Below are 16,423 nucleotides of genomic sequence, written 5' to 3' on the forward strand. Positions count from 1 at the left end.
AAATAAAGATTTTAATGCCAATTAACAGCAAGAACATCTTCCATACACTTACTATAGGGAGGTGGAGTTTCCCGGGAATATTTATTGCTAGATAGTTTTAAAAATATATTTACATGCCTAAATATTGTCGAATTGCCTAATTTAATGTCAAAAACGTTAAATTAGTTGTTTAGAGCTAAAAAACGATTTAAAAAGCGAATTTATTGTGATTGTTTACATTTTACTTCGAAGGTTGGAGGCGGGACTTTTCGCGGCAATTTTTCCTTTCACAAGTCTGTGATTAGTTACAGTAATGTCAACAAAGACAGAAGATACCCAATAAAACTTTAGAAGGAGTTTCCCTTTGATTGTGTTCTACCAACTGTTTGATTTACTGTAAATGGCAGAGGAGTCTAATTACCGAAATATTTATGGCCCAGGGGTGGTGACCAAACACGTATTGGCTTAAACAAAGTCAATCGACCTACAAAAGAGCGAATCGAAGCTGCGATCGCTGAAAAACTAGAATATAATACAGATGCGCACAATGGTCGCGATCAACAATAGAGATTCTCGCAATCGCGTTTTTCTGGGGAATTTTTTCCGCAGAAGGGTCGCAGGGCTTCTGTGAGACGCCGGCATTTTTTTTATATTTTTTTTCCCGAGAAAACTTGGCGCGCAATAAGAAAATTATTTATTACATTTTTTGCAGCTGAAAAAAATTGGAGAACTTGAATTTTTTGAAATTTTTTGAAAAATATCGAAAAAAATGCCGCTGAAAAAACTGACGCAGGGCGTCTGACAGACGTCCGGGGATTTTCGAAGGGGTATACGGTACCTAGATGTGGTAATCACAAGAAAAGAAAATAAGCTAGAATTTGAGCCTTTTAGGAAACCATGTTCGATTGAAACTACAATAAGATATGAATCTAATATACCTTTGTATATAAAAAAGAATGTTTTTTATATGGAGTATACAAAAATACAAAATAGAACTAGTAACGAAATTAAGAAAAATAAACATAAATATTGTAATTTAAAGAAAAATTTAATTTAAATAAATATCCAATCAGATTAATTAACAAATGGCAACAAATAATAGATAACGCTACCAAAACAAACAATGAAAAAACAAAAGTAAAATATACAGGTTTTCCATACATAAAAAATATGTACGAGCAAATAGATATAGAAATGAAGAAAAATAACATGAAACTCACTCCAAAATATGGTAATTTATTCTCCAGATTGAAAGCCAAACAAAGTATGAAAAAACAAAAAATAGATAAAGAAGAAACGAAAAATATTGTGTATAAAATACCGTGTACATTCAAAAACAACAGTTTTTATATAGGCAAGACGAAACGCAAACTAAAAATAAGAGTTAAAGAACACACGTCCGATTTGAAGTAGCACCGATTAAAATCAGTACTCCACGATCATTGTGTACTAAACGATTGTAACATAGATAAATCTAACATACAAATCTTACATAAAGAAAAGAAAAAATATAACAGAAAATTTAAAGAGAGTGTTGAGATTATTAAAAATAAAAATAACAATTGTATAAATAAAAACTTAAGCATCAAAATTAGTGAGAACTGGTTTAAAATATTATAATTGTAAGAGATTATTGGATATAATTATAGTGATAATCATTAAGGTTCAAAGTTTATGTATAAATAAATAATGATTGTAAAAATCCAGAAATATTATAAGCTAATATTAATATAATAATAATTTATGTTTGTACACAACTTTTTATTGAATACTGAAGTAGCTTCNAAACGTGCTGCTGTTGTCATGTATCAACTAAAAATGATGGAAATAAAGCCAAGTGTTTATTTATAATGCAAATATGAGTTCAAAGTCCAATATATTCACAAAACACAGTTTCAAAAACAACGTATAAAAATATAAAATGTATAAGATAGCATAGATATGCTATCTTATACATTTAAAAAAATTTGAAATGTGGAGTTAATCAATTTGGCTTGTGAATGGCTCATATGTTTATATTACCATGTTATTTTATTAATAACTTAGCATTCAGTATAACATACTGTGAACTATTCTTTAGTACAAACAACTAAATAGGTTAATTAAGGATACATATTATATAATTTTGGGGTGGGTATGTGTGACAGCATTAAGGAGTATTAAAGGAGGAATGATAGTTGAAAAGTATAAAAACAGCAATACTTAATTTATGGACAATCCCTTTGTTTAAGTGATGAGAATATAAATAAATAAAAACAATCAAACTACTATAGATTGATAACTTCATTAATAAAAGGTACAATTACACCTCTGAATGAGAGGGTTGGGATCTTAGAGAGCTGTAGACCATACTCATAGGAGCGAAAACATCAAAGGAACCATACCTCTACATTTAATAACCATTCATAAGATAGAGCCCATGAAATCAGCCTCCTCCAGGTCATACGCAATCAGAGTTGTGTTGCTCTGCTAAGACTATCACATTAAACTATTTAGCCCACATGACTATTCCAGCTTTGAGTAGCCAACTTGACTGTTTGTGAAGTACTTGATGTTATATAGTTTTGGGAAGTGTGAGGTTCACCCCATGTAAGCACTGAAGTGTGAGTGACAGCTAGCACCAAAGTGCACGACTACATGCACAGTGTCATGTGAGCATGTAGTCGTGCATACAGATGCAGAGCATGACAAATCAGCAGTATACAGGTTCATGGTAAGCTATCGCTCAACTGAGCAATAGTCACATTGACCAGTGCCATATCTAGGCAGGTGCAACAGGTGCACCCGCACAGGGCCCACTTGAAAGGGTGCCCAAAATGCATGTATTTGTTTTATTATTTTCCCAAACCTAATTAATTAAGGGGCCTAAATGCAAATTTTTACACAGGGCACAGGAATGGCTAGTTATGGCACTGACCTTGACTGACGAAAATAGGCAGTATATTGGTTCATGGTAAAAATTGACCTTTGAAGACAAATATCTTGACTGTTTTGCTCATATAGAAGAGTGGCAAATCCCTCATTCAGAGTTCACATCTTACCTAATATAACGCATACTGAAAGTTTTTTGGAATCTAAAAGCTTTTGTAGAAAATCAATTCAAAAATATATGTTGCTATATGAAGTCAATAGTTTAAACCCAATAATGACTATGATTTTGTTCTAACTTTTAGAAATACAGTAGAGCATCAATTATCCGAATATCGATCAACCAAAACGTCAATTAACCGAAAGCTTTCCAGTCGACAGATTTAAATTTCCACTAGTGCTGTGGCACTACAATCTTTGGCTATGTCTTGGGCTACTCCATTATTATTTTTGTTGGTGTGCGTGTTTTAGCTGGCAGCACTGGCACAACCACCAAAGGGTACTTAAGGACGTGCCAGGATTTGAATGAATTTCAACATGGGATAGGTTAATATATTTTGTCATACATAATCGGTTATCCGAAAAATCGATTTTCCAAACAACCCCAGTCCCCCCACTGATTCGGATAATCGGTGCTCTACTGTAATCATATCTCTTATAGTTGTTGAAAGCAAAAGAGATATAATTCAAATTTGTTATAAGAATAGATTTCACACAAAGAAAATTTGTTTCAAAATTACAAACAAGAACTACCAAGAAATGATTCTTCTGTAGCATCATCATCAAAATTGATATTTTTAAATACAATTAATCATACTTCAGATAGTGTTAATCTCAATCATTGTATCTATTTCCAATTCTCACTCAGGGCTATTCACTACAATTTAAGGGGGAGAAAGTCACAAAAAGTACATTACTGTATATGATGGAAACGAGCATAGTTATATGACTTTTTTTAGTAGCAAACGAATTTGTTCTCATAAGCATACTTATTAGTCACGTAAATAAATTATCACAAAATATTTGCAAACTTTTAAAGTCATTTCTTAATGTCAATTCAAGTTATAAAAGTTCTTAAATATAAAATCTGGAAGATTTTGTCATAAAGGAATTTCTCATTGCACATTTCATTATAATTTAATAATGTGAAATGACTGGAAACATTGTATACAATGAGAGATGCTAAATAACAACAGTTATTCATTTAAAAAAAATGTTTCCTGGTTAAGATGAGGTTATACAAGGACAAATGTGCCATATCTTTGATTTTAGAATAATTAAAAACATATCTTACTTTTAAAGTACTAGTTTAAATAATTTGAAAAGTTAAACGATACAAAGTAATATTAGTAGTTTCTTACATTCTTAATACTGTAAGATTCACACAACGAAAACAAATGACGGCCTTTTAAAATGAACAGTCGGCATTAAACGCCACCTACTTTTTTTTTTAATTAAATAAAATAAACTAGAAAAATTTTTATGTTATATTTTAAATAAAATTCCGAATCTTTCAGCAGGGTTTTATTTATAATAAGTTGAAACCAGTTACTTTGTACTTGAATATTTGTAGTCTTGGGAAAGAAGTAAAAAGACAATTTTTTATGACAACGAATACATTGATGATGATGATGTAGTTGTGAAGATGTATAGCGCGGACAGGAAAACACAGACACGTTTTACCAATGAAACAAGTTTAATTTCGCGCTAACATTAATATATTTACAAAATGAGTTCGGATTCCCGCTGTTACTTACAAACGTTCCAAAATCCCGAGCGACCGGATATACCAATATACTGGTAGTTACTTTTCCGATAACTATCTCTTGACAAAAGTAGTTGCGCGCGGAAACTTAAACTAACTTAAAACTAAAATAAACTAAGAGATAGAAAAGATAGAAAGGGGAAATAAGAAGAATTAAAGGACAGAGGGTACCCGAATTTCCTGGTAGTTCTCTACAGTTCCTCGTCTCGGCTGTTCTTCCTTTTAGAACCGTTTCGGTCCGTTTCGGCGTTGTCTTATAATCGTCGACTAAATTCTTCTATCAATGCGCTTCTTACGGCCTCCTTCTGCAGCGCTCCTCCGACTTTTTGTTCCAGAGCCTTCTGCCACACGTCTCTCTCTCTCCGAGTCCGGCCTAAGAGTGCCTAAAAACCCTTTGTTTTCCTCGCTCGCAGACCCGTTTTCGTCTTTTGTCTAAGGCTACCCCCTGATGGGTCAGGGGTGAGGCGAATTCTTGGAAATCCGAGACAAAGGAACAAAGAAATCGGAAGGAAGGAAAGTTCTAGAGTTTAAATTAAACTAAAACTATACGGACTAATAATAATAATAATAATATTAATAAAAGAAAAACAGGCGTGTAGCCACATAGTTTATCATAAATTTAAAACAAATAAATTCTAAAGCTTTTTTCTACTTTGTGCATCTCAATCATTACATTTAGTTGTAAATGATGTTGTCATAGTAGCACTTAATTTTTTAACATTGTATATAAATTGTAAACGTTTTTTCGGCATCCGCTTATAGATGAAACATACTAAATAATAATATCAATAGTTTAACAATTGATTCTGATGAAACAGTGTTGTAGTTTAATTTGCTTTATACAGACACACTGCGGTGACTTTTTTCAACACACTTGGCAGATTATTCATCTCTTTATTCAGTTGGGACGCTATTTACAAGTCGCGTTTCGGGCATTAGCCCCTCTTCAGCCAACTAAACATTAAAATTAAACATGAGAAAATATACATATACATACGCGAATAAAACATCCCGTAGATATAACACATTTTAAAAGAATTTTAAAAACTTTAAAAAAAAAACATACTTTAAAAGTACATAATTCGAACGTACAGACGGCATACAGAATGGACTGTATCATATTCCATAGATCGAGTGAAGAGTGAACAGATTGACTACAGGACTTTCAAATTTGACGGTCTTTAAGTTTATACAAATAATGTTCAAATAAATAAATTGAAATTTTTAAACAATTTTTAACGGTATTTGTTTTACCTGTAATTTATATTTGAACATATTACTGAAATTCAAACATTAACTGTTGTAGCTTTTTTAAGACAAGTCTTGCGCACATTTATCCCAACGACACTATCTGGTCTGCTAATTTACATATATATCAATATAAAATGGGAATTAATCGAGAACCAACTCAAGAAAATAAATGTAGAACTTGAATTTACACAACTGTTAGAATTCACTTATAAGAGTAATTATTTTGAAATCGAAGGAAAATATTATACACAGGAGGATGGAATTAGTATGGGGTCAGTCATTGGACCGAAACTTGCAGAAATAATAATGATTGATATAAATGAAAGAATTAGAAATATACTAGGTATAAAATATTACAAAAGATATATTGATGATGTTTTAATTATATACAATGATGCAGAAGTTAAAATTAAAGAAATAAAAGAAATAATAAATAATATAGATTAAAAAATACAATTTACAATTGAAGAAGAAAATACCGCTGACAACAGTATCCCTTCCTAAAGCGCGTAACGTAGCGACCGCACTTTTATCACGGGGGCGTCTCACAGATTCCATTTTTTTTTCTAAAATTGTAAAATTATTGGCTTTGCTTCAAAAATTATAATTACATCTTTGTTTTCGCAATTTTCTCTACTTTCGAACAGTGTAAAATATTTTTATATTGGTACAAATTCGAAAGTTGTATTCGAATAGTTCTTGAGGATGGCCTATTGAAATTGGGCTGAAAACGTTTGAAATTAAAGTAATAATAAGCTCAGCAAGAGTTTGGTGTTTTGTTTATATTTGTAAAGATACGGCTGAGGAAGTGAGAATAGGTACAAATGCTTTATTTGCATCGAATTTAATGTAATTTGATACGAAAAACGCAAAAAATAAACATATCAAATTTCAATTCGCTGTAATTTATCTCCTGTTTCACTGATTGCTATCGGGTTTGTTTGTAAATGGGGAAGAAATATTACACTTTCAAGTGAAGTGAGTAGAATTTTCTCACTACTGCGAGAAAATTTGTCATCAGACCCCGCGTTACCCCCTACCGCGAAAGTCAATAAACGTTAATTGTTTTATGACTCTATTTTCAACACTTCTCTTCTGAGTTGTAAATCGACTAATTGACAAAGTTTTTACTTTATTTTACTCATAAAAATGTTTTTTTCAATATTAAACAGATAGTTTTCTTAGATCTTTACATATTAATTTTATTTTCAATTTTTAATGTGATATAGTCGTGTGTTAGGCTTAAATCGATCACCTAATATAAAAATGGACATCGCTCAAAATATTACAGAATCCATCAAAATTTCTTGCTGATAGTTTAGATATAAATGTTTTCTGTGCATGAAATGAAGCAACCAAAAAAATACAGGGTGGACCATCAAAAATTCGGCAATTTACGACATGATGTCGAAGGCGTAAATTTTTTTATTTATAACTAAAAATATTCTCGAAATTTAATCAAAAAATGCATTTGCATCAATACCTAAATGAAATAGTTATGCAAGAAACAAAAATTGTACAATTAGCGCAATTTGTTTTAGCGTAATTAATTTTGAAAAATTTTTGTCGCTGTTATTTATCGCGTGGACAAACGCGATTTCTCGCAGAGTATAAGACTTCGCTGAGTGTAATAATAAATTCTGATATCTCGCTTTAAAATCGGGCTAGAATCTCTTATTTTCATTATTTTTGCCGCAAATGTCTCACAATGTACGATTATTAAATGTAATAAAAATTTTAAATTTTTCAGGAAAAGAGTAAAAATTTAAAAATCTGTAAACGTTCTGTTTAATTTGAAACATTTGTTAGCTAGACACACCTGTTTTCTTTTAAACAAAACAAACTTCAGCTTTTTATCTTGAGGGGGGGAGAAGTTATTGCCATAATTCACACTACTTCTCAAATTACTTAGCAGGGAGAGGAGTCAATTGTCATTGTCAAGCAATGCCGCAAAGTTTATCAATATACTGTATATTTCTGCTTTAAATAGTAAATATTTGACACTTTTTATATATTTTTTCTACACTTTATGCAATAATACACTATAATAAGTTATCAGATAATTTTTTTTTGCGATTACCCAACATCCGGAAGTAATAAGTTTCCCGGTTAATTTTTTAGCTGGAAGCTTTTGTTAAAATATCTTCTTATCTAAGTAAAGTCAAATAACATGCAAACTAGAAAAATACGCTATAAAATATAGAATATAGCAATTTTTTAACGTTTGTTTACATTCTGACTTTGATCACGTGGATTGGTTCTTCGTGGGAAAATCCAGACCAGATGGCTCTGAAAACACTCTCATTCGTTGAAAGTTTATTCTGTCATAATATAAATTACCAATTAGAGCATAATAGGCATAGAAATAAAGATTTTGATGCCAATTAACAGCAAGAACATCTTCCATACACTTACTATAGGGAGGTGGAGTTTCCTGGGAATATTTATTGCTAGATAGTTTTAAAAACATATTTACATGCCTAAATATTGTCGAATTGCCTAATTTAATGTTAAAAACGTTAAATTAGTTGTTTAGAGCTAAAAAACGATTTAAAAAGCGAATTTATTGTGATTGTTTACATTTTACTTCGAAGGTTGGAGGTGGGACTTTTCGCGGCAATTTTTCCTTTCACAAGTCTGTGATTAGTTACAGTAATGTCAACAAAGACAGAAGATACCCAATAAAATTTTAGAAGGAGTTTTTCTTTGATTGTTTTTAGCCAACTGTGTACTTTACTGAAAGATTTACTGTAGATTAGTAGGGGAGTGTATTACCAAAATATTTATGGCCCAGGGGTGGTGACAATACACTTATTGGCTTAAAGAAAGTCAATCGACCTACAAAAGAGCGAATCGAAGCTGCGATCGCTGAAAAACTAGAATATAATACAGATGCGCACAATGGTCGCGATCAACAATAGAGATTCTCGCAATCGCGTTTTTCTGGGGAATTTTTTCCGCAGAAGGGTCGCAGGGCTTCTGTGAGACGCCGGCATTTTTTTTATATTTTTTTTCCCGAGAAAACTTGGCGCGCAATAAGAAAATTATTTATTACATTTTTTGCAGCTGAAAAAAATTGGAGAACTTGAATTTTTTGAAATTTTTTGAAAAATATCGAAAAAAATGCCGCTGAAAAAACTGACGCAGGGCGTCTGACAGACGTCCGGGGATTTTCGAAGGGGTATACGGTACCTAGATGTGGTAATCACAAGAAAAGAAAATAAGCTAGAATTTGAGCCTTTTAGGAAACCATGTTCGATTGAAACTACAATAAGATATGAATCTAATATACCTTTGTATATAAAAAAGAATGTTTTTTATATGGAGTATACAAAAATACAAAATAGAACTAGTAACGAAATTAAGAAAAATAAACATAAATATTGTAATTTAAAGAAAAATTTAATTTAAATAAATATCCAATCAGATTAATTAACAAATGGCAACAAATAATAGATAACGCTACCAAAACAAACAATGAAAAAACAAAAGTAAAATATACAGGTTTTCCATACATAAAAAATATGTACGAGCAAATAGATATAGAAATGAAGAAAAATAACATGAAACTCACTCCAAAATATGGTAATTTATTCTCCAGATTGAAAGCCAAACAAAGTATGAAAAAACAAAAAATAGATAAAGAAGAAACGAAAAATATTGTGTATAAAATACCGTGTACATTCAAAAACAACAGTTTTTATATAGGCAAGACGAAACGCAAACTAAAAATAAGAGTTAAAGAACACACGTCCGATTTGAAGTAGCACCGATTAAAATCAGTACTCCACGATCATTGTGTACTAAACGATTGTAACATAGATAAATCTAACATACAAATCTTACATAAAGAAAAGAAAAAATATAACAGAAAATTTAAAGAGAGTGTTGAGATTATTAAAAATAAAAATAACAATTGTATAAATAAAAACTTAAGCATCAAAATTAGTGAGAACTGGTTTAAAATATTATAATTGTAAGAGATTATTGGATATAATTATAGTGATAATCATTAAGGTTCAAAGTTTATGTATAAATAAATAATGATTGTAAAAATCCAGAAATATTATAAGCTAATATTAATATAATAATAATTTATGTTTGTACACAACTTTTTATTGAATACTGAAGTAGCTCCAAATCAGTTCACTGATATATATGTAAATTAGCAGACCAGATAGTGTCGTTGGGATAAATGTGCGCGAGACTTGTCTTAAAAAAGCTACAACAGTTAATGTGTAAATTCGGGTAATATGTCCGAATATAAATTACAGGTAAAATAAATACTGTTAAAAATTGTTTAAAAGTTTCAATTTATTTATTTGAACATTATTTGTATAAACTTAAAGACCGTCAAATTTGAAAGTCCTGTTGTCAAGCAGTAAAGTTCGAGACTTGTCAATCTGTTCACTCTTCACTCGATCTATGGAATATGATACAGTCCATTCTGTATGCCGTCTGTACGTTCTAATTATGTACTTTTAAGGTATGTTTTTTTTAAAGTTTTTAAAATTTTTTAAAATGTGTTATATCTACGGGATGTTTTATTCGCGTATGTATATGTATATTTTCTCATGTTTAATTTTAATGTTTAGTTGGCTGAAGAGGGGCTAATGCCCGAAACGCGACTTGTAAATAGCGTCCCAACTGAATAAAGAGATGAATAATCTGCCAAGTGTGTTGAAAAAAGTCACCATAGTGTGTCTGTATAAAGCAAAATAGTTTAACATTGAAATCTGTAAGTAATACAAGATAAAAAGCAGAATGAAACAAATATAAGTATAAAAAATATTTTAATAAATTTTTTTCATACTCCCGTTAACTATACAGAATAATCATAAAAACATACCAGTAAACTCCTGTCACTTGGGTTAAGTTATAAATTAACTAACGATTCACATAATAAAGCGAAAGCAACAAAATATCTAGCAGGCAAGCGGCTAACAGCAGTAAGTAAAATCATTAAAAATAATATGGCGTGTAACTTACACCTACAAAACAACGTAAAGTTGGTGCAACTCTGTAAAGCGTATGGGCAAACGCGTATAGTCAGATTGCTTTACACCATTCATATGTTTTCGCTGTAAAAGCTATCTCCTATTCAACAACACAGCGCTTCCATTCTGCCACTGATATTCGAATATACAAAAGCAATCTTAGTTTTTTTCAAATGCAGCATAAAAATTTGTAATAAAATACTGTATATAATGTGGTTATAATAAAATATTAAATAAATTAATTTTAAATACGTACTTCAAAATATCAAAGTAATCCACCTCTGTCCCGCCAACGAACATCAAAGCCGCGTCGGCTCTCCAAACGGTTGTTGACACTGTCTAAGGCCACCATACTCAACCTGCGGCCCGCGGGCCACATGCGGTCCTCTGACCTTTTGTGAGTGGCCCGGACGTGACCCGTAAATAATGCAGTCAAAATATGAATTTTGAATTTTTCGTGGCAAAAAATAGATTTGGTCACTCCGCCCACACGCTAAGTGCTTTTTGTCCATAGAAAGTTGTCGCCAGATCTTCGAGCATTGTNATACAAAAATACAAAATAGAACTAGTAACGAAATTAAGAAAAATAAACATAAATATTGTAATTTAAAGAAAAATTTAATTTAAATAAATATCCAATCAGATTAATTAACAAATGGCAACAAATAATAGATAACGCTACCAAAACAAACAATGAAAAAACAAAAGTAAAATATACAGGTTTTCCATACATAAAAAATATGTACGAGCAAATAGATATAGAAATGAAGAAAAATAACATGAAACTCACTCCAAAATATGGTAATTTATTCTCCAGATTGAAAGCCAAACAAAGTATGAAAAAACAAAAAATAGATAAAGAAGAAACGAAAAATATTGTGTATAAAATACCGTGTACATTCAAAAACAACAGTTTTTATATAGGCAAGACGAAACGCAAACTAAAAATAAGAGTTAAAGAACACACGTCCGATTTGAAGTAGCACCGATTAAAATCAGTACTCCACGATCATTGTGTACTAAACGATTGTAACATAGATAAATCTAACATACAAATCTTACATAAAGAAAAGAAAAAATATAACAGAAAATTTAAAGAGAGTGTTGAGATTATTAAAAATAAAAATAACAATTGTATAAATAAAAACTTAAGCATCAAAATTAGTGAGAACTGGTTTAAAATATTATAATTGTAAGAGATTATTGGATATAATTATAGTGATAATCATTAAGGTTCAAAGTTTATGTATAAATAAATAATGATTGTAAAAATCCAGAAATATTATAAGCTAATATTAATATAATAATAATTTATGTTTGTACACAACTTTTTATTGAATACTGAAGTAGCTCCAAATCAGTTCACTGATATATATGTAAATTAGCAGACCAGATAGTGTCGTTGGGATAAATGTGCGCGAGACTTGTCTTAAAAAAGCTACAACAGTTAATGTGTAAATTCGGGTAATATGTCCGAATATAAATTACAGGTAAAATAAATACTGTTAAAAATTGTTTAAAAGTTTCAATTTATTTATTTGAACATTATTTGTATAAACTTAAAGACCGTCAAATTTGAAAGTCCTGTTGTCAAGCAGTAAAGTTCGAGACTTGTCAATCTGTTCACTCTTCACTCGATCTATGGAATATGATACAGTCCATTCTGTATGCCGTCTGTACGTTCTAATTATGTACTTTTAAGGTATGTTTTTTTTAAAGTTTTTAAAATTTTTTAAAATGTGTTATATCTACGGGATGTTTTATTCGCGTATGTATATGTATATTTTCTCATGTTTAATTTTAATGTTTAGTTGGCTGAAGAGGGGCTAATGCCCGAAACGCGACTTGTAAATAGCGTCCCAACTGAATAAAGAGATGAATAATCTGCCAAGTGTGTTGAAAAAAGTCACCATAGTGTGTCTGTATAAAGCAAAATAGTTTAACATTGAAATCTGTAAGTAATACAAGATAAAAAGCAGAATGAAACAAATATAAGTATAAAAAATATTTTAATAAATTTTTTTCATACTCCCGTTAACTATACAGAATAATCATAAAAACATACCAGTAAACTCCTGTCACTTGGGTTAAGTTATAAATTAACTAACGATTCACATAATAAAGCGAAAGCAACAAAATATCTAGCAGGCAAGCGGCTAACAGCAGTAAGTAAAATCATTAAAAATAATATGGCGTGTAACTTACACCTACAAAACAACGTAAAGTTGGTGCAACTCTGTAAAGCGTATGGGCAAACGCGTATAGTCAGATTGCTTTACACCATTCATATGTTTTCGCTGTAAAAGCTATCTCCTATTCAACAACACAGCGCTTCCATTCTGCCACTGATATTCGAATATACAAAAGCAATCTTAGTTTTTTTCAAATGCAGCATAAAAATTTGTAATAAAATACTGTATATAATGTGGTTATAATAAAATATTAAATAAATTAATTTTAAATACGTACTTCAAAATATCAAAGTAATCCACCTCTGTCCCGCCAACGAACATCAAAGCCGCGTCGGCTCTCCAAACGGTTGTTGACACTGTCTAAGGCCACCATACTCAACCTGCGGCCCGCGGGCCACATGCGGTCCTCTGACCTTTTGTGAGTGGCCCGGACGTGACCCGTAAATAATGCAGTCAAAATATGAATTTTGAATTTTTCGTGGCAAAAAATAGATTTGGTCACTCCGCCCACACGCTAAGTGCTTTTTGTCCATAGAAAGTTGTCGCCAGATCTTCGAGTATTGTAAACATGTGGTGGCCATCGGGGCGATCCGCAAGGGATGGTAAAAGTAGAACTAAACTTAGTAATTTATTCAGACCCATAGCGCCTACACGCGATACCCGTTTCGTGTTGTTCCCGAATATTTTCGTGTTGACCTCATTTGTCGAACCCGAATATATTCATTTCTACATCGGAACGTTTTTGATACTAGATGTCGCTATGCGTCATAATTTTTATATTAAAACGAACTTTAGAAATAATTTTTTGTTTTTATGTTTATTAATATATCTATTTTGTTTGTGAAAAATAAAAAAGTAATTTCGGATGATAAAATAGTCACGATTATTAAAAAAAAAAAAAAAAAAAAAAAAAGTGTAACTGCTTCTTTTATTTAAAAATGTTTTGTTATTCATTTTGCTTTNGTGTGTGTACCGATGGCTGTCCTTCAATGACTGGATCTGAAAATGGATTTATTTCTCTACTGAAACAGAATTATGATTTGACAAATTTAATAACATTTCACTGCATCATTCATCAGGAAAACTTGGCTTCACGTATTGCTAATCCTAAAGTAGATACTGTGATGAAAACTGTCATAAATATAGTGAATTATATCCGAGCACGAGAACTGAACCACAGAAAATTTAAAAGTCTTTTAGAGGAAGTGGATAGTCAATACAATGATGTTCTTTTACATACCTCAGTACGTTGGCTTAGCAGGGGGAAAGTTCTGGAAAGGTTTTTTTCTTTGCGAAAAGAAATAATGCTGTTTTTACAGCAAAATAATAAAATATACAGTGAACTGCAAAATAATGAATGGTGGTGTATTGTAGCGTTTCTGTGCGACATTACAGAGAAGCTGAACAGTCTCAATACTGGTTTGCAGGGTAAAAATAAAATAATTTCACAGATGGCGAATAAAATATTTGCCTTCGAAGAAAAATTAAACATTTATTACCAAGAAATACAGAACAAAATACTGCGAAATTTTCCAACCATGACAAACGCTAAGCAGGACGGTATTAATATTTCTCCAGAAAACTATACAATTTTTTCAAATTATTTAACTGCGTTATCTGAGGAATTTAAACATAGATTTCATGATCTAAGGAAAATAAAAAATATCCTGTTGCTCATTGAAAATCCCTGGCACTTGGAACCGGCAATAATATCAGAATTGGCTGATATATTTGCATGTAATTACGCAGAGCTATTTGACGAATTTATTGAGATGAAGAACAATACACACCTGGAAGCTATTTTTAAAGAAAAAAGAGCGGAAAATAATTACGTTGACTTCTGGAAAGTAGTGCCCGAACAATATAAGACTGTAAAAAAATGTGCTCAAATTTTACTTACGTTGTTCGCATCAACGTATCTATGTGAAACGTCATATTCAAAAATGAAATATGCAAAGAACATATATAGAAACCGGCTTACTGATTCACACCTGGATGCCGTTTTACGAGTAGCATGCAGCAGTTACAAGCCTGATTTAAATGAAATTGTGAAAAAATGTTCGCAATATCAACAGTCACACTAAATTTCTAGGGTAAGTGAAAAATTATGTAAGTTTTTTATTATAATTGTTATGTTGCGGCCCGCGTGTAATAGCTATCATGTGTATGTGGTCCTAGAAAAAAAAAGGTTGAGTATGGTGGGTCTAAGGTGTATTGGTAAGGTGTCGCATCCGTGGGAACGCGCCTCTGTACCGGCAACGGGGGGGAGGCGCTTCAGTCGCCAAAGTGTTCGGATGTGTGTATACACGCTTCGTCTTTCAATCGGAACATCGGCGAAATTTTAACTCATGTTTTGGATAAATGTACAGCGTTGGATTTGTCTAAGCGTCAGCTATCGTTTGATATTAAATTTCTCCAGATCGGACTAATTGTTTTCAAGCTACGGGCTTCCGAAACTTAGAGTTTTACACCTCTGCTTCTAGGCTATTTTTACGGGTAAGTGGGATATTTATACATCACTCGATTCAGTTTTTAATTTTCTTTCTAACGCTGTTGTCGGATTTTCTTCCTGTTTCTTTGTGTTTAAGTTGGTACCGGTTTTCTGTTTACTGGTTAGGGCCTAATTGCGGGCCTGTCGCGTTTATCTCATGGTTGTACTTTCACAGGCGCTCTTACCTTTCTATAAACTCTCTACATTGTAAATTTCATTATTCTATCTTTTTCGTTTGTATAATATAAGCATTCTTCTTTTCGGTACAAATAAAGAAATTTTAGGTCTACGTTATCACGTGGTCGGTCTCTCCACGTGGCTGACCTTTCTCCCCTACCTGACCCTAATTCGGCAAATTTCTTCGCTGTTTTTCGGGTCTAGTCTGGACAGATCCTAGCGTTTATTCTTTATTATTTTATGTTATTTGTTACTTTTCGCTGGTGTTCTGGATAAGTAGTCTGCGGGCCGCTTTTCGGGCAGTGGTTTTCGGCCTCGTCAGTCCATCGCGACGTTTTTCTCAAGCGCCTCTTTGGCTTGTGGTCATTCTGTGGTTTTATCAATTGGTTGGTATCCGATTTGTTATTGTGGGCACTTTGCAATGGAGCCGTCTGAATCAATTCCGATTTTGGATCTGCCTGTTACTTCATTCGAGGCTGACTGCCCTTTTGAGAACACTATCCTCAGAGAGGCAGGCCTGCACTTGAGAAGAATTATGGACCTCATTCCTGTGAAGTGCATAAATGGCCCAAATTTAGTGGATAAAAATCATCGAAGCAAAAACATAGAGACCTGTCTATGTAACATATAACAGATTGATCGAATGTTTACACACAAAAGTTTTTTGATTTTTTCAAATCTTGAATTTTATAAATTTTTGTTA

General features: G+C 31.9%; 1 protein-coding gene and 2 long non-coding RNA genes across 3 annotated transcripts; all 3 read left to right on the forward strand.

The window, feature by feature from the left end:
* Positions 1 to 10,063: 10,063 nt before the first annotated feature.
* Positions 10,064 to 10,491, forward strand: LOC111620454. Its single transcript, XR_002755912.1, has 3 exons — positions 10,064 to 10,137; positions 10,213 to 10,349; positions 10,459 to 10,491. It is a non-coding gene; the product is annotated as an uncharacterized LOC111620454 (long non-coding RNA).
* A 1,785-nt stretch (positions 10,492 to 12,276) lies between these two features.
* LOC111620453 lies at positions 12,277 to 12,704 on the forward strand. The gene is made up of 3 exons (XR_002755911.1): positions 12,277 to 12,350; positions 12,426 to 12,562; positions 12,672 to 12,704. It is a non-coding gene; the product is annotated as an uncharacterized LOC111620453 (long non-coding RNA).
* A 1,317-nt stretch (positions 12,705 to 14,021) lies between these two features.
* On the forward strand, positions 14,022 to 16,283 carry LOC111620441 (general transcription factor II-I repeat domain-containing protein 2-like). Its single transcript, XM_023362365.1, has one exon. It carries the CDS (start codon positions 14,042 to 14,044, stop codon positions 15,134 to 15,136), a length of 1,095 nt encoding a protein of 364 aa, XP_023218133.1. The 5' UTR covers positions 14,022 to 14,041; the 3' UTR covers positions 15,137 to 16,283.
* Positions 16,284 to 16,423: the final 140 nt, after the last annotated feature.

This window comes from Centruroides sculpturatus, unplaced genomic scaffold, assembly GCF_000671375.1.
Source record: "Centruroides sculpturatus isolate CEXI.00-Female unplaced genomic scaffold, Cexi_2.0 scaffold143, whole genome shotgun sequence".
Taxonomy (NCBI): Eukaryota; Metazoa; Arthropoda; class Arachnida; order Scorpiones; family Buthidae; genus Centruroides; species Centruroides sculpturatus.